The sequence below is a fragment of the Salvelinus sp. IW2-2015 genome, linkage group LG6.1 (assembly GCF_002910315.2).
Source record: "Salvelinus sp. IW2-2015 linkage group LG6.1, ASM291031v2, whole genome shotgun sequence".
In the NCBI taxonomy this organism is placed as follows: Eukaryota; Metazoa; Chordata; class Actinopteri; order Salmoniformes; family Salmonidae; genus Salvelinus; species Salvelinus sp. IW2-2015.
Window position 1 is genome coordinate 8,987,900 of NC_036845.1, and position 19,688 is coordinate 9,007,587.

Genomic DNA, 19,688 nt, shown 5'->3' on the forward strand with positions numbered 1-19,688 from the left:
CTCAGTCTCTATGGGAGAGTGTGCAGGAGCATTAATGAGGGTGTTTGTCTGATGAGGCCGACCCTCATTGGTGGGCTTTCAGCACCAGCCTATTCTCCTCTCTCTCCAGCCAGCAGCCTGCAGCAGCAGTTAGGGTTATTTAGCACCAATTACCCCTGGGAAAAATCGGGACTCAGGTTGTATCATCACAGCACATTACAAGAGGTTCAAGCAAAGAGGCTGCTGGAAACCCTATAGTTGTAAGGAAAAATATATAATATCTCTACGAAAGTTCATGAAACATTTCCTAGTGTTACTGTTTATTTTGATATTTTTCTATTTAGTAACTACTTTGACAGCTTCACTTTAAACCCAATTTTAGTTCATAGAACCGTAAACCTAAAAATTAATGTACTATAAAACAATCCATTGAAATTCTAGTAGTTATCCTTCTCAATGTTCATCCTCTTTCCTAAAAGCCTCCTTGAGGTGCCCCATATAGTGGCCCTGTTATTGAAAATATCCCCCAATTTCAACTGACCTAAACCCAGCTTGAGCTTCATAACAACAGCAAGCCTCACAATGAATTAATTTGTAAATATGCCACCATACTGTTTTTTGTTAGTTTCCACAACTCTTGCATTCAGAGAGCTGTGTATGTTCACTGTCTGTGTCTTATTGGTCCATCAAAGTCTTGCCCCCCAGCCCTCATATCTCCTCATCGCTCTGTGTGTTTGTCTGTCTGAGTGTGTGCTGCAGGGGCAGTGGTAGGCTCTAAAGCTCACGTAGGCCAAATCCCACAGGGACCACTCTCGGGACGGGAGGTAGCTTAGTGGTTAGAGCGCTGGGCCAGTACCCAAAAGGTTGCTGGATCGACTCTCCGAGCTGACAAGGTAAAATCTGGCTTTCTGCCCATGAACAAGGCAGTTAACCCACTGTTCCCCGGTAGGCTGTCATTCTAAATAAGAATTTGTTCTTAACTGACTTGCCTAGTTAAATAAAGGTTAAATATATATTTTTTATCATTGTCCCTTTCAAGTTGTTAATTTGGATGGCAGTGGTGCCATTGTCATGATGCTTTTCATGTTGACGTACTATGTATCTCTTGTGGACATTTTTGTTGCAGATTTCATGTCCCTTTCTGTCCCTTTCCCTGTGCATGATCAAAATAAATTCCTCAAAAGATAACAAGGATAACAAAAACGTTTTATGTGAACTATCTATTCAAATGTTGTCGTCTCACTTGTCTCATAAGCCCTCCCTCCCTCCCCTCCTTCTGTCCTAAGCCATAGAGTCTGCTATAGCCCCAGGAGATTTGAGTCTGGTACATCTTTATGATGGTGCTCAGAACTCTGTTCCCGGGTAAGGGTAATACTGAGCCCCAGCCCTCTGCTCATGTAGACAGGAAATGCAGGGAGTGCCCTAGAGCCTTCACAGAGAGCACTGACCATGTCTCTGGGCACGTAGCCTGCTTCTATTTAACCCGAACCCAATAAAGGCAGACAGAGACAGCCGAGGATGTTGTGGTGGTTAGAGAACCTCCCGAGGGACCTAGCATCAAGTGATTACAGAGGAGGTCAACAAAGAGCAGCTGAGGTGCTGCCTGAAAATGCTCTGTTTTATTCATCCATTTAAAGTTATTCTGTTGTGTCGTTATTTTATTATTACATTGTTATTATCATTATGTTACACTTTTAGTATAAATTATTATATTGTCTGAATGTTAGACTATTTTAACTGTACATCTAAATGTCTTTAATACCTTGTTCGATTTTGTGCGGTACCCTGATTGAGTAAAGAGGAGGCGGTATAGTTTATCAGGATGGACGCGAGGTCTGACAGCAATGAGGAACAGATTGGTGTGTGGAGGAAAACGAGAAGGAAGAGAAAGGTGTAAAAAACACAGGGGAGTGAGACACGGAGGGTGGCAAAGGATGGGTAGTTCAGATGAATGAGAGTCATAGTGTGAGAAAGGGCGAAGAGGAGAGAGCAGATTGATCTGGGCTAGGACGTGATATGTGTAAAGCAAGAGGCCTGTAGTTGAGACTACAGGGAACGAAAGCAGACGAAGGTTTGTTTTAGGGACACAGCCATAGAGAGGATTCTAGGTGTTTCTCACCCTTTCGGTAGCATCCTGTAGCATCACCATGGCCTGCTCCAGCCTGTTTCTGAGCTTCAGCAGGCGGTGGTACAGCTGCAGGCTCAGATAGAGCAGGAGGCTTCGGAACCGCGTCCACAACCCAGGCTCATCCTCCCCATCTTCATCCTCAAACTGCTGTGTCCTCCTCTCCCACTCTAGGCCTGGGGAACACACAGAGGCAAGTCAAAAGACAAATATGGTGTGGTCAACTCAACAGAAAGATGTAGATGTGTCTTTGTTGCCAAAACTTGCCCTCGTAACTGTAGCGTCCAATATTCGAAGCAGACTGGACACAGCCATATTGACAGAGCGAGGTGTTAGGGTCATATACTTCCCACTGGGCACACACTGGTTGAATCAACGTTGAACCAATGTGGAGTAGACATTGAATTGACGTCTGTGCCCAGTGGGTTACTGGTAGTTGGTTGTATTTGCACGGTAGAATATGTGTCATTTCTTCCACACAGGCATCACAACTCCTTTCACCCCTTCCAAACACCTCTTCCCCCACACACAGAGCATCATCAGTGTGACACACTGTCTGATCAACACAGTCTATGCACTCTACAATTACACACCATCATCTAAAAACATGCTTGATTGTTTACATGTTGATGAATGATGAAAGGAAATAGTATTTACAAGCACACTTTATATTTCAAGTGAGGATATGAGTCAGTATGATTTGATAATGTACTGCAATGTTACCAAGACAACAGTGCATCACATCAATCTGGTTTTCATGTTGATTTGATCTCCTTTACAGACAGCAGATATCAATTATACTCTATTTTAATGAGTTAATTACTATATGTTTTCCTATGATTAAAATATTTACAAAACAACACAATAGAAAGATTTGAAAATAAGTTTTTATTCTCAAATCTGTTATTATGGATGTCATTGTGTATTAGAACAGCCTCAAAGCAAATGAGTAGGGACATTATCAAACACTTGAAGAGCATTATCGCCCCCCTGTGGTAAAGCTCAGAAAGCAGCAATAGGATGACCATGCAGATTGTGGTGTACACTGTATACTCTTACCTGACTTTAGACCAAAGACCTCATAAAGCATTCATGAATACACTTCAGCGGAAAGACAGCCTCCCAATCCACCATTCGGCAGAGACTGTGTAAAGTGCACTAGCCCCTCCACTACCCTCCACCCAAACTCACGCAGTGTAGCCGTCAGGGGCATGTACTTGGCCATGGCCTCCTCTGAGCGTGTGAGGATGTCGTCCAGGCCCGAGGTGGCCATCTGACCCAGCTGTGACTCCTGCAGAGCAAGGAGGTAGTACCAGGTGGCATCAGTCAGCTTGTCCCAGCGCCCCTGTATCCCGTCCAGCTCATCATTCACACGAAGTTGCACGTCATCCAGGGTCAGAAAGAAGGCATCCTTCAGGTGACCCAATACCTGTGGGGAGGATGGTGGGTGGAGGAGAGGAGGGTTGTAGGGAATAGGGTGATAAAGAAGTAGCAGGGTGTTGAGATAATGAAAGAAGTGAAAGATGGCGAGTGAAGAAAAGGGGGGAGGTGGGAGTGGTAGAATAGTTGTAGATTATAAGGCAGAAAGAAAGGGAGAGAGGCAGTTTGGAATTTAGAAAAAGGGAGAAATAATCAGTCAGAGCAACAGTAGGATGTTATAAATGGAATCCTTCCAACATGATTAATGGTCAGYAGCAGTAWCCTTCCACATAGTCTAACACCATGCAAACTTAATGTCAATGTCAACTATTGAAACTCTGGTAATGCATCTAATAGACTATAAAGTGGTGTGAAAGGTCMRTTAATGCTSGAACAATCAGAATGTGTCTACGATAACAGACCAGTCAGTCAGGCTCACACACTGCATCATCACCCACTGGGCCAGGCAGAACAGAAACAGAGAGAGAAGACACCCACCTCCTCTGTAGACTGGTGCAGGACGGGAAAGTTCTTTTCCAGCTGGTCCAAGCCCATACAAGCATAGTTATTGACGACCTCAACTGCAATATGGAGGAGAGAACCAATAGTGAGGGAAGGAAACCAAAAGTTAGAGTTATTTGGTGGTAGCGGTGGCATCCATGTTAAAGTTATTCACATTTTACATTTTATATTTGATGGCAGATGAGAGTTATAAGGCAATAGGGTAGAATAAATCAGTAGAGTTTTCAGTATTCAGTGTACTCACTCTGGGGTTCCAGACTAAGTAGGAGGGGGGTGGCACGGAGAATGGCAGCCTGGGACACATTACGCACCCCAATCTCAGCCACGCCCCCAACCACACCCAGGAGCGGGTAACGGCCCTTTACGTCCGTGTAAACTGAAACAACAGATTTCAGGGCGGAGTCGAAGAGCGGCAGACTAGCCACCCGTTGCACGGCGTTGGCCTGGAGAAAGAAGGACAATTTACTCCCTTGAAATCAAGCGTTTAACGGCCCCTGGTTATTGTTTTTATATATTTTCCAGCTCACCTCAATGTAATGATTATTTGTGTACGACATGTCCTTTTCACCAATCCTGTAAAACAGAATATGTAGAAAGAGTGAATTACCTTAGTGACTGTCAGGCAAACACCTCATAGGGACACAGGGGGCAAAGCAGAATGCCCCAAGCAGTCTTTCCCACATCTGTTTCATAATGACTTTCTTATCTTGAATCTAACATCCTGTTTACATGGTAATGTCAGCTGCGAGGGTGCCACAATGATAACAGTTGTTCTATGCTCCTAGCATGCAAATCTAGTTATCCCTTCAATGGGCGCTGACCATACCCAAGGAGGATGACAGTGAACAATGGGAGTCATGAAAGGGAATGAACTGTTCAGCAGTGCTGCAATGAAGAAACCATTTCAAACAATTCTGTAAGGAACAGTAAGGAACTCAATAAATATTTACATAAACCAGAGGTCATCCATCCTTACATCAAGGTTTTAGTATGATCAAATATTAAGCCACAGCCTAGTGGCATTGACCAGAAACATAAACACAGAAAGCAATTCTGCTCACACTATCAAATTTAAAGGAAAATATTGAAAGACAAGACAATTATATGCTTCAAATAAGATCAAGTAAGCAGAGCTTTGGATAGAATTACTGTCAATGATATATATAAAAACTATATGCCAACATAGGCTACCACTAACACCTTGTTGTAGCCCAGGCTAATGACTCCATCTGCCTTAAGTTTGACCAACTAGGTAGCCTCGCCTAGGCAAATAAGGAAACATTTCTTGAAGGCGGATAAAAATGATGGAATAACATTCTTACCTCTGAAAATTGTGGTTTTAAAGATTTGAAGTATAATATGAAATTTAACAAACTCTTCTCCAAGTGTTTATGCAGGTCTGGCTTGCACAACTTTCAATTCAGCCTATCAACTCCTGAACTTCCAGAGCCTTTCAGCACTAAATAAGTATAGCTGCTGAAGTGCGCGGGTTATGACATCTTTGCAATTCGTAAAGGACGCGCATGTGATCGAACTGCGAATCACAGTTTTGCATTCAGCAATTAGAGGAGCATAGCAAATTGACAGATACGTTGCTTCTGCATTGATATTTCATGCATATTATTAGACTTTACGCCACCAGAAAAGCAGCCCCTGGATGTATTTTTTGTTGTTGCTTGTTCATAGCCTTGTACAGTTTGCAAAGTGCAAGCTTGTTATTTTTCTTGTTCTGTGGTGGAATGTCTACAACAGTCACGATAACAGCTGAAAACTCCCTCTGGAGGTAGAAGGGTCAGCATTTGAACATCAGGTATTCCAAGATGGCTGAACAGGATTCTAAAGCCTGAGCGCTCAGTCTAAATTAAAGCCTAGGTCTACTACTTAGCCCTTCAAAAACTGTACTAGAAACTTAATGTTGAAGTAGGGGCTTTTAATATCCTATACCTTGCAACAGTCACTGAATAAATAAATGAAACATGCATAAGTGATTTGATTTCCAAAGCATAATTGGAAACACCATACACCGATTCAATCAGAAAACATGAATAGGCCTACAGGCACAAGATTGAGTCAACTTTCTGTGACTACTGAAATTATTCAGAGATGAAGTTGCTCAAGGTCTTAAGAGGGATTGACCTTGACATAGTAGATGATGTTACAACTTTTGAAAAGATTTTAAAAGTATCTGAAAGCTTACTACAACCCTATTAGTCGTGTAGGTAGACTAATACATTGATTAGTGTCTAGCTAAACATGGCAAACTATAGCTGTGCCACTTAACTTCATTACTTAGTGGTCCTGGTTGGTAGGCTAACATAACATGGGCTCCTGAGTGGCGCAGTGGTCTAAGGCGCCACTACAGAAACCCTGGTTCGAATCCAACTGGCCGTGATTGGGAGTTGCATAGTGCACAATCGGCCCAGCGTTGTCTGGGTTTGGCTGGTGTAGGCCGCCATTGTAAATAAGAATTTGTTCTTAACTGACTTGCCTCGTTAAATAAATAACAGCACCATCAATGTACACAGAGCCCCACTTGAGGAGGCTATTAAAGTTCGTCAGCTCTAATGACTCAATTATGTGAACCAGTTTAGAAGTGACGTGTGATGATATGGAAAAAACAACCCAAGAAACTTTCAAGTTAACTAATCTGGGCATTTCCAAAATTTAACAGAGGATACATTGTGTGAAACCTATGTTCTTAGTTGCCCGAAGCTAATTTCAATGAAATGCCACAGATATCATTAAACAGAGTTTCACTGACATTAACAGCTCCTACCAACAAGCCATAAGACTGCTGAACAGTTCATCAAAAGGGTACCTGGACTATTTGCATTGACCCCCTTGTTTTATTATTATTTCTTGCAATGATACAGGATTTTGTCCTCTTGCACAGGATCAATGTACACTCACTGGACTCTAACCACACACACTACACTGACACTCCAACACACACACACACACACACACACACACACACACACACACACACACACACACACACACACACACACACACACACACACACACACACACACAGCTGCTACTCTCTGTTTATTATCTATGTATAGTCACTTTAACCCTACCTACATGTACATATTACCTTAATTACCTTGACTACACCGTAACCCTGCGCATTGACTCGGTACCGGTACCTCTTGTACATAGCCTTGTTATTGTTATTTTTATTGTGTTACTAATTTTCCTTTAGTTTATTTAACAAGTTTTTCTTACTTACTTTTAAATACTCTGCATTGTTGGTTAAGGGCTCGTAAGTAAGCATTTCGGGGGTAAGGTTGTATTCGGCGCATGTGACAAATAAAATTGGATTTGATTAGGCCTAACTACTTGACCTGAACAAAGGCCAACTGTGGTAAAACATTTTTTATTTTCTACACTATTACTTCCATTTTCCCAGATCTCATCCATTATAGAGCAAAGGAGGCATCTTTATTGAACTTCATTCCCACATTCAAGAACATTTTCATGTTTTCTTTCTAATAAAACAATCCTTCTATCACAGTTGAAGGCTGATTCTTAGTTTAGAGGGAAAGATACTAGCTTAAGGTAAAGGTTATTCACATCATACACTTTGTCTTATTTCAAGACAAATCTGAAATGTAGATAATTTCAGTTTCCAAGGAGTGGAATGCACTTGACATGAATGGACTTCTGTATAGTGGAAGTTCCCAGAAGCCCTGCTGAATTTCACAGATGACTCCATGTCAAATCTGACCATAATTCTATCCTCCTGACTCCTGCTTACAAGCAGGAAAGCAGGAAGCACCAGTGACTCGGCCTATAAAAAAGTGGTCAGATGAAGCAGATGGTAAGCTACAGGACTGTTTTGCATGCACAGACTGGAATATGTTCTGGGATTCTTCTGATGACATTGAGGAGTACACCACATCAGTGACTGGCTTCATCAATAAGTGCATTGATGGCGTCATCCCCACAGTGACTGTACGTACATACCCCAACCAGAAGCCATGGATTACAGGCAACATCCGCACTGAGCTAAAGGGTAGAGCTGCCGCTTTCAAGGAGCGGGACACTAAACCGGAAGCTTATACGAAATCCCGCTATGCCCTCCGATGAACCATCAAACAGGCAAAGCGTCAATACAGGACTAAAATCGAATCGTACTACACTGGCTCTGACGCTCGTCGGATGTGGCAGGGCTTGCAAACTATTACAGACTACAAAGGGACAAAGGGAAGCACAGCTGAGAGCTGGCCAGTGAAACGAGCCTACCAGATGAGCTAAATTACTTCTATGCTCGCTTCGAGGTAAGTAACACTGAAACATGCCAACATTCACAAGGCCGCAGGGCCAGACGGATTACAAGGACGTGTACTCCGAGCATGCACTGACCAACTGGCAAGTGTCTTCACTGACATTTTCAACATTTCCCTGTCTGAGTCTGTAATACCAACATGTTTCAAGCAGACCACCCATAGTCCCTGTGCCCAAGAACACTAAGGTAACCTGCCTAATTGACTACCAACCCGTAGCACTCGCGTCTGTAGCCATGAAGTGCTTTGAAAGGCTGGTCAGGGCTCACATGAACACCATTATCCCAGAAACTCTAGACCCACTCCAATTTGCATACCACCCCAACAGATCCACAGATGATGCAATCTCTATTGCACTCCACACTGCCCTTTCACACATGGACAAAAGGAACACCTATGTGAGAATGCTATTCATTGACTACAGCTCAGCGTTCAACACCATAGTGCCCTCAAAGCTCACCACTAAGCTAAGGACCCTGGGACTAAACACCTCCCTCTGCAACTGGATCCTGTACTTGCTGACGGGCCGCCCCCAAGTTGTAAGGGTAGGTAACAACACATCCACCACGCTGATCCTCAACACGGGGGCCCCTCAGGGGTGCGTGCTCAGTCCTCTCCTGTACTCCCTGTTCACCCATGACTGCATGGCCAGGCATGACTCCAACACCATCATTAAGTTTGCAGATAACACACCAGTGGTAGGCCTGATCACTGACAAAAACGAGACAGCCAATAGGTAGGTCAGAGACCTGACCGTGTGGTGCAAGGACAACAACCTATCCCTCAATGTGATCAGACAAAGGAGATGATTGTGGACTACAGGAAAAGGAGGACAGAGCACGCCCCCATTCTCATCGACTGGGGCCAAACTTCCTGCCATCCAGGACCTCTATACCAGCGGAAGGCCCTAAAAATGGTCAAAGAGTCCAGCCACCCTAGTCATAGACTGTTCTCTTTGCTACCACACGGCAAGCGGTACCGAAGCACCAAGTCGAGATCCAAGAGGATTCTAAACAGCTTCTACCCCCAAGTCATAAGACTCCTGAACAGCTAATCAAAGGACTACCCAGATCCTATTTTTACACTGCTGCAACTCTCTGTTATTATCTATGCATAGTCACTTTAATAACTCTACCTACAGTACTGTTCAAAAGTTTGGGGTCACTTAGAAATGTTTTTATAGAATATCTACATAGGCGTACAGAGGCCCGTTATCAGCAACCATCACTCCTGTGTTCCAATGGCATGTTGTGTTAGCTAATCCAGGTTTATAAATTTCAAAGTCTAATTGATCATTAGAAAACCTTTTTGCAATTATGTTAGCACAGCTGAAAACTGTTGATTAAAGAAGCAATAAAACTGGCCTTCTTTGGTCTAGTTAAGTATCTGCAGCATCAGCATTTGTGGGTTCGATTACAGGCTAAAAATCGTCAGAAACAAAGAACTTTCTTCTGAAACTTGTCAGTCTATTCTTGTTCTGAGAAATGAAGGCTGTTCCATGCGAGAAATTGCCAAGAAACTTAAGATCTCGTACAACGCTGTGTACTACTCCCTTCACAGAACAGCGCAAACTGGCTCTAACCAGAATAGAAAGAGGAGTGAGAGGCCCCGATGCACAACTGAGCAAAAGTACATTAGAGTATCTAGTTTGAGAATAGATAAATAGATAAATAGTACCCACATAACACCAGTCTCAACGTCAACAGTGAAGAGGCGACTCTGGGATGCTGGCCTTCTAGGCAGAGTTCCTCGGTCCAGTGTCTGGGTTCTTTTGTCCATCTTAATCTTTGATTTTTATTGGCCAGTCTGAGATATGGCTTTTTCTTTGCAACTCTGCCTAGAAGTCCACCTGTTATATTCAGCGCATGTGACAAATAAAATGAGATTTTATCCCCCCAAAAAGCATGGAAGATGTCCTTGATGCAGCACATGGGTAGCCTCAAGCATATCCACAGGCCACATAATAGCTTCTTCCTTAAAAAGTCCATGTGACATGACTGTATTAAGTGGTGTAAACGCATTAACACAGAAATGATTGATTTGTGTGCTTTTATGGGATAAATAGAGTCATAAGACCAATGGTCTTTATGAGCTCAAGTAAAAAGAGGAACTGTACACTAAAGATTCATATTGGCAGGTGTCTTATCTTAATTTCATTTTCTTCAAACAATACAAAACAAAACATACACAGAGGCTACAAAAGACAGCATACAGAAGCACACAAACATCAACTACATCACTCGTGCCCAGACCCACCTGTTCTCACCCATATCTCCAGTGCCTGCACTACTCTCTGCCACATGTCCTTGAATTGCACCATTTTGTTCCTCTCCGTCACCTACGTTCTTTCAATATTCAGATAATGACGCATAGGATTTTTCCATTGTCTTAACGATGAAGGATAGGTTGATTTCCAGTTAAATATATGTTTTTTCAAGACAATTGACGAGAAGAGTATTGTCCAACCCATCGGCTATCTCACTGCCCCACTCATATGGCATGTCTTGAAATATGCAGACAGACGGATTAAAAGTAGGCCTACATTTATATTGTAATACTTCTGACAGCTAACTTTCTAACTCTGACCCTAATTTTGGGATTTCACCATTCCCAGAAGGCATGCATTATTGAGGCATTGTTAGTTTTACACTTAAGACATGACTGTCGTTGTGCTGTATCATTTGTGAATGATGCTTCTTGTATAATACATTCTGTACATTAGTTTATACTGAAAAACAAAACAAAACACATGGAAAATGAAAAGTGGATCGATGATGGCTAGAAGACCGGCGACGCCGACCGCCGAGCGCCGCCCGAACAAGGAGAGGACCCGACTTCGGCGGAAGTCTTAATTCTGTCATGGAAATAAATGTATTTCCTATTACCGTCATTTACGGTTTCTATGCCTTTAGTTTTCCATGTGGACCATTTTATCGGTGGATTATGAAAAGATATCCAATGATTGTTCCATAGGGCTGTGATTTTAAGGAGTGATATTGATTCTTGTATAGTCCGTTAAATGTTCTTCCATATTGTTATATTGTTCTTAACTTTGAAGTTATTAATGTTCTTATCTTTATCATTTGAAAATAGACACGTGAAAAGATTCTGGGGGTGAGTATGCAAATCTTCAATATCTGATTCAGAGGGGTTTGGGTTAAGTGCGGAAGACACATTTCAGTTGAATGCATTCAGTTGTACAACTGACTAGGAATCCCCCTTTCCCTTTCCCTTAACCCTTATTTACTCATTGTTCTTCTTTAGTGCATTTATCAATATGTCTCAAGTAAAAGCCTTGGGTGGCAAGGTGATTCAATTGCAAGTCAGACTTAGGGAGATTTTATTTGCCCACATAAAGTCTGTTATTGCCGAGTATACTTTTTTAAAAGAATGTCTTCGGTGGGGTAATTGGTATTACCGAAAATAAATATTACAACTTTGGGAGCAATGCCATTCTGAAGAGGTTTGTTCTATCTGTAAGATTCATGGGAAGATTGCTCCATTTAAGTTCCATTTAAATTCATCTGCTCTGATATGGTTGAGTAATGGGATAGAGTTATCTTTATATATTTGTTGTTTGTTGTCACTTATTAAGCATCTTAAGTTTTAGATATTTTTTTGTGGTCCCCAAAGGATTGCATGAGTTAATATTTTATGAGTCCTGTCTAATTCTTTCTGCAAGCGGTTCAATTGCCAGCGATAACAGAAATGGGGAGAGATGACATCCCCGTCTTGTGCCCCTTTCTAAAGCAATTTTGTCAGATAATGTTGTATTTGTGTACATGTATATTTTTGCTTCAGGATATTTATATAATATTTTTATTAAATGTATTATTTCAGCTGGAAAGTTGAAGGCTTCCAAAGTTTTGAATAGAAAAGGCCATTCAAGACGGTCGAAAGCCTTTTCGGCATCAACAACCATTATTGATACATCTATATCTTGTTTTTCAGTGTATTGTATTGTACTGAAATATGTTATTGTATTTGTTTGTAAATGTATATTTTTAATAAACCCTGTTTAATTAATATGTATTGTCTGGTTAGACTTTTGCCATTCTGTTGCTTGAGAAGATGGAGCGAACCAAGATGGAGCGAACCATTACCTCATACGTGAAGAAATGGCTGGGTGTCCCACGATGCCTGAGTAACATCGGCCTCTATGCCAAAGGGGTCCTTGAACTACCTCTTATAAGTCTAACGGAGGAGTACAAGTGCTCTAAAGTAAGATTTAGATGACATTGAAGGACTCCAAAGACCAGACCATTAGCAAGGCTGCACCTCCCCTACAAACTGGACGGAAATGGACATCATCCAAGGATGTGCAGCAAGCAACATCAGCCCTGAGACACCAAGACATTGTGGGGAATATCCAGCATGGAAGAGGAGGCTTTGGCCTGGCAGCAAGCAAACCAACGTTCCATAAGGCAACAACATCTGAACGCAGGAAGCTGGTGGTCGAGGAGGTGCGCAGACACGAGGAGACTGCAAGAAGTGCAAAGGCTGTCTCTCTTGCTAAACAAGGGCAATGGACGCGGTGGGAAGGCCTGGAGAGGAGAAAGATCAACTGGAGTGAGCTTTGGCAAATGGAGGCAAGCAACATCAGCTTCATCATAAGAGCTGTTTATGATGTGCTTCCATCACCAAAAAAACCTACATCAATGGTATGGCGAGGACCCGACCTGCCCCCTCTGCCCAGCTCCAGTGACTCTCAGGCATATAATGACAGGTTGCAAGACCAGCCTCTCACAAGGCCGCTACACCTGGAAGCACAATCAGGTCCTCAAGAGCCTGGCTGCAGCACTTGAGACCAAGAGGAGTGCAACCAATTCATTACCTCCAAAAGCAAGCAATCCCGTCAAAACAACAACATTCATCCGGGAGGGACAGAAAAGGCTCAAGCATCCTCCTACGAAGCCAGAAACTGGACACCTAGCCATGGCCCGGGACTGGAAGATGCTTGTCGATATTGGCCAGCAACTCATTTTTCCACCTGAGATTGCTTCTACCAACCTTAGGCCAGACATGGTACTCTGGTCCCCTTCACGAAAGGCTGTGTACATCATAGAGCTCACAGTCCTGTGGGAAAACTCTGTTGAAGAGGCCTACGAGCGTAAGAAACTGCGTTACACAGAGTTGGCAGCAGACGCAACTCAGCGTGGCTGGAATGCAAAAGTCTGGCCAGTTGAAGTGGGATGCAGTGGATTCGTGGCTTCTTCCACCATCAGGTTGCTGAAAGAACTTGGAATCCATGGACAGGCTCTGCGGCAGACCGTCAGAGCAGTTTCTCAAGCAGCTGAAAGAGGCAGCCAGTGGATCTGGATCAAACGGAAGGACCCTTGCTGGGCTATAACTTCATGACCCCCCACCCCCACCTGAGAACCCAATTCAGATCTGAGGTATGCGGTCAGCTTTAGGGCTGGCTCAGGGAAGAGGACGCCCCTGCCTTGCATAGTCCCGTGGGAAATCTTAATTGGGCATGGGACACAAGCTAAGGCTTGATCACCCTTTAGCTGGCCACCTTTGATGAGGGTGTTTAGTGATTAAAAGCCGAAACACCCACTGATTCGAATGCACACTACTGAGGATGTGTCCCAAAATTGACATCTTAACCCAGTCTAAGAAATAAACCTCCCATGCCACTCTGTCAACATCACGGCAAATCTCATGTGAGTGGCATACCATCTATTGGCACAATGGACAGTTTTAACATCTCGTCCCGTGTTTTATGATTCTTCTTATGAGTCCTGTCTAATTCTTTCTGCAAGCGGTTCAATTGCCAGCGATAACAGAAATGGGGAGAGATGACATCCCCGTCTTGTGCCCCTTTCTAAAGCAATTTCGTCAGATAATGTTGTATTTGTGAACATGTATATTTTTGCTTCAGGATATTTATATAATATTTTTATTAAATGTATTATTTCAGCTGGAAAGTTGAAGGCTTCCAAAGTTTGAGTAGAAAAGGCCATTCAAGACGGTCGAAAGCCTTTTCGGCATCAACAACCATTATTGATACATCTATATCTTGTTTTTCAGTGTATTGTATTGTACTGAAATATGTATATGTAATTGTATTTGTTTGTAAATGTATATTTTTAATAAACCCTGTTTAATTAATATGTATTGTCTGGTTAGACTTTTGCCATTCTGTTGCTTATAAACTTTGTATTTATTTTATTTTGTAGTCTGCAGTGCTATCCAAATTTTCCTGGTTTTAAATATAACTGAAATAACAGTTTGATAGAATGTGGTGAAAATTCTACCTTTAACTAATAATGAGGAGAGGCAAAGTCAATAATCAATCAAGGTATTACTTTTATTTTATTATAATAAGGAGGCTGGTCGCACCACTCACGCAGGTAAAATGGAGTAAGAGCCTCCTGTACGAAGCTACCCCATGCAAGAATCTGCAAAACACGTGACCCTATGTATGTGTATGTGTGTGTGAGGGGAGACAACTGGGTGAAAAGGTTGCCTCAGTCTGTCGCAACTGAGTGAGGACAATAGGGGCCAGAATGACAGGAAGTCACTCCAGATATACTTACTCTAACAGTAGCTCAACGGTTCCCCCAAGTTGGGCAAGCAAGCGCCTTTGACTGTTGGCCCAGATAATGTATGGTCGTACTGATCACACACACACAAAACTTGAATCTTTCGCCCAGAAACAGGCTCCAAACAGAACAATAGCTCTATCACTGATGTGCAGAAAATAACATTTTGCCCCGTCTCCAGTTAAGCTAAGAGGAACTAGCTAGTTTCTGTCAGCTCTTGGCTGAGCGCCCAGATTTCATGGGGTCATGCTACACACACACAGAACAGTTAGAACGGGCCTCTTATTACTGCACACACACTTTTCTATCTTATATGAGTTAGTTTCTTTAACAATCTCAAGCCCAATGCCTAGGCTTAAAGAATGATATTTTAGTAGACAAGCATTAGTAAGGTTTAACAGAAAATACCATCACAACATGGAACTACAAAGCACTGAATTGATGGACCTGTGTTGTCATTTGTTTAAATAGGGGCGCTACTTTGTCCCAGAATGTATAATACAATTCTATGGAAAAGCCATCCATACCTGGTTATTTTCTCCATGTCAATGTTTTAACACTGTCTAATATCTATTTTGGGGTGATTTCTATTTTTAGTGATTATTTTTTGTCTGCTGATAGTTGCTTTATGATTGTTTAATCTAACACGGCTGTAGGATCAGTCCAACTATTGTTACATTCTGATTTGTATAGATTTTCATAGAATCTTTTAAAATTGTCATAAATAGTGTTGTTGTTTCTAATTAAAGCATTTGTATCCTTATCTTTTAAAATTATAAGATAGTGACATCTTTTTATTTTTATTTAATTTCTAACTCAGATAAAAATGTTGCTGTATGAGATTATCATTCCCCTAATGTACACCTTAAAAGCTTCCCAAATTATGTTGGGGGTGGGATTTTCTCTGTCCTCTACTTTTTAAATGTATGTATATAATACATTTCGGGTCTTGATGTTGCGCTCTGTTCGTTCACCATAATCTGTTAGTTGTTTGTGTGTAATTAAGCATGATACAGGAGAATGATCTCATATGTCATGGCTTTTTGAACCCAGTAAATTGTTGAGTGCATTTTTTGGGGGGGAAAATGTACTAAATTGCTTTTCTTACTATCAGATAAAAGGAGTAGTCTTTTGTAGTTGGGAATAACAATCTCCAGGTGTTCTGTAAATTATTTGAAGCTATGACATATTTTAGCCTCTTTGGAGGCTCCTTGAATTTGCCTTTTTTTATTGCTATGTCGGTTTAAGTGGTCAAATGAGTGATTTAGGTTTTCATATAAAATAATAGCTTCTGTCTGGATTCGATCGAATATAGCTTGAATTCCATCTAACAACACCAGATTTGCCCCGGGGGATGTACAATTAAATCAATGTGTATATTATTCACTATGTAAGGTACAATTCAACATTAGAAAACAGCCTTCTTGGTCCGTGTGCTGGGATATAAGGGAAAAAGGTGTATTCTTATTTCCTAATGGTAGGAAGAAGCATAGGCCTCCACAACACAGGTCCTCTTTAAATCTTAAATTTCTCCTTATTTTTAAATGTAACTCTTGCAGCAAAACTATATCTGCTGATAATCTCTTTAAATATTCAAGAACTTTGTGCTTTTTTTGCCATCATGGAGCCTGTGCACATTCCATGTAATAAGTTGGCTTTTGTTGGTCTTTACTTGCATAGAATCAAAGTTGACCTTGTCTGTTCCATTTATCATTGAAGAATCAGATAACACATTTTAGCAGACATGTCATATAAGGGCGGTGGACATAGTATGAATGAATAGTTATTGTATACTTTACCTATATAGAACATGTGAACATGTATACTGGGCAGACATTAAACAGAGAACACACAAAACAAAAACAAAAAAACATAAAGCAAAGTACTTCTTTGTACTTTGAGCTGCTGTGTCTTTTTAGGCCATTTAAGCTCCAACTGCTCTCCTAATGTACCAAAAATATGTGAATTATGTCTTTGCAAATACATTGGAGAAAGACCGCCACTTAAGTCCCTTGGTCAGTTTGTAATACCTTGTGAATTCAATTAAAGTATAGTGGCTGGTGGGCTCTACTTGAGGAGAGTGGATCCACCAAGAGACCAAATCAAATCAAATCAAATGTTATTTGTCACATACACATGGTTAGCAGAAGTTAATGCGAGTGTAGCGAAATGCTTGTGCTTCTAGTTCCGACAATGCAGTAATATCCAACGAGTAATCTAACCTAACAATTTCACAACAATACACACAACTTATACACACAAGTGTAAAGGAATAAATAAGAATATGTACATAAAAAAATATATGAATGAGTGATGGTATAGAACGGCATAGGCAAGATGCAGTAGATGGTATCGAGTACAGTATATACATATGAGATGAGTAATGTAGGTTATGTAAACATATAAAAGTGGCATTGTTTAAAGTGGCTAGTAATACATTACATCAAGATGGCAAGATGTAGTAGATGATATAGAGAAGGACTTTGTGACCGAAGTGAGATGAGTGAAGGGCGGCAACACACATACTTCAAAGAAGTGTCTGATGCCCTACTAGCCACCCCGTCCCAATCTCCACTCAATAACCAATAACCACCATTGAATCTAAGCTATCAAGGCAAACAAGGACTAATAATAATTGGCCCAGCATCGTCCGGGTTTGACGTGCCTAGTTAAATAAAGGTTAAATAAAAACATGATTTTTATTTTTAAATTACTTGACATCGTCTCCTAATCTGTACAGAACTTTTATTCATTTTACAGCAGGTTTTAAAGTCACCAAAATAAATACAAATACATTGCAGTATAGATCAATCCTTCCTTCCTTCCCTCTCTCCCAACACAAATGTATCCCTCTCCCCCTCTCCCTCCCAGTTTTACTCCACCTTTACCCCACCCAAGCCAAGCTTGTCCCAACCTCCCATTTTTGCCCAACCAAGCCAAGCTTGTCCCTACCTCCCATCCTTACCCAACCAAGCCAAGCTTGTCCCAACCTCCCATCTTTTCCCACCCTCCCTTCCTCTCAGACACACTCACCCCCATCTATCCATCTACTAACTAATCCATTCTCATACATTCCCACACAACATATACTCTATGCATCCACACACCCATTCTCTCCCACCCTCCTACACATATTCACCATCCCTCACACTCCCATCCATGCGCGCACACACACACACACACACACACACACACACACAATGCCCGCTTAACCCGGAAGCCAGCCGCACCAATTTGTCGGAGGAAACACCCCCTCTACCGTGTCAGCGCGCATGCGCCCGGTCCGCCACAGGAATTGCTAGAGCGCGATTGGTCAAGGACATCCTAGCCGGACAAACACTCCCTAACCCGGACGACGCTGGGCTAATTGTGCGCCGCCCCATGAGTCTCCCAGTCGCGGCCGGTTGTGAAAGAACCTGGACTCGAACCAGGATCTCTAGCGGCCCTATAACCACAGTTTTGTCTATACAAAATGGAGCTACTCACACCCAATGTTCCCTCAACAACAAAAAATGCACTGAGCAAATTTCAGGTCTGCTTGAATGTTGTGAAAAATCTGTGCAACTTCCAGCGCACATTTACTGTGAACACTGAAGCTGTACCTGCTTTAAGTTACAGTTTTAACAGTGATCAAGTAGGCTACTGTGGCTATTTGATCATAATGAAGGAAAACGCTTCCCATAACATTATAACATGAAAATAGCTGTTCTATCATTCAGCCTACAGTAGCAGCCAATGTGTTGTGTTCAATGCCTACATTCCACAAGACTTTTGAAAAAAAACATGCAGTGCTTGACATTAACCTGTTTATCCACTTGTCCTTCAGATATTGAAGTGACTGAAAACTTTGTTTTAATGCAAGAAACTACATAAAAAATCAAATACATTATTATTCCCATACCATTATTACAGAGAATCAGACAAATTATGCTACGCTGTGCTAATTGGCTACTTAGCTTATTCAAGACCATCTAAAAATACAACACATCCCTTTAAGACATAAAAAAGCTCTTTACCTGACTAGCTTTTCAAAGATGGCTACTGCAGCTCTGATTGGTTAAGGCGCACCGGTCTGAGTAGGGTATAGGCCTGAGTCGTGCCTGTCAATGCGATAGAATCCTACTCTAATGCGCTCTGCCTACAAGAAAATCACACCCCATACCTCCTCTTTTTTCTTCTTCTTCTGTGGGTTTTATGGTAGACTACAACCCAAAAAGGTGTATTGGACAGATTGAAAAAACAAGATTAAAAGAAAATCCACACGTGATATGGAAAACTAACTTAATTACGCCAAATAAAAATAGTACATTGAAAAATCCAAACAAACTCCCACTTCATTCTTTCCTTCAAATCTCTATATCTCCCTTCTCAGGCTCTAGGCCCTGAGAGGGTGGTACGGCTTGTGACAATACTCCATGCAACTCCTCCACCGAGAAATCTTTCAGTCCCAAGAACCGCTCCGCTGCATCCACAATGAAATACATTTTCCTGTACCTCCTCTCCATCTTGGTAGTGCCATCAATCACTATAGCTACACTACATGACCAAAAGTATGTGGGCAGCTGCTCATCGAACATCTCATTCCAAAATCATGGGCTTTAATATGGAGTTGGCCCCCCCCTTTACTGCTACAACAACCTTGAAACTTTGTTGTCTGGTTTCTACAACCACAGTTTGGGAATGCTTTCACAGTTTGAGAAGGCTATCACAGTTTGGGAAGGCTTTCCTCTGGATGTTGAAACATTCCTGCGGGGCCTTGCTTATATTAAGCCACAAGGGCATTAGTAAGGTTGAGCACTGATG

General features: G+C 41.8%; 1 protein-coding gene across 2 annotated transcripts in view; it reads right to left on the reverse strand.

Moving 5' to 3' along the window:
- LOC111964994 (uncharacterized) overlaps window positions 1-18,975 on the reverse strand; it is a 24,328-nt gene extending 5,353 nt beyond the window's left edge. The window contains exons 1-6 of one of the 2 annotated variants that reach the window (XM_070443952.1): window positions 18,902-18,975; window positions 4,573-4,618; window positions 4,290-4,488; window positions 4,022-4,104; window positions 3,296-3,533; window positions 2,099-2,280 (exon numbers count right to left, since the gene is read on the reverse strand). In XM_070443952.1, coding sequence (XP_070300053.1) covers window positions 2,099-2,280; window positions 3,296-3,533; window positions 4,022-4,104; window positions 4,290-4,488; window positions 4,573-4,602 — 732 coding nt within the window. In that variant the 5' untranslated portion in view covers window positions 4,603-4,618; window positions 18,902-18,975. Of the gene's footprint in view, window positions 1-2,098; window positions 2,281-3,295; window positions 3,534-4,021; window positions 4,105-4,289; window positions 4,489-4,572; window positions 4,619-5,367; window positions 5,512-18,901 lie in introns of those variants that run through there. The other variant, XM_023988909.1, reaches the window with a different exon arrangement.
- Window positions 18,976-19,688: the final 713 nt, after the last annotated feature.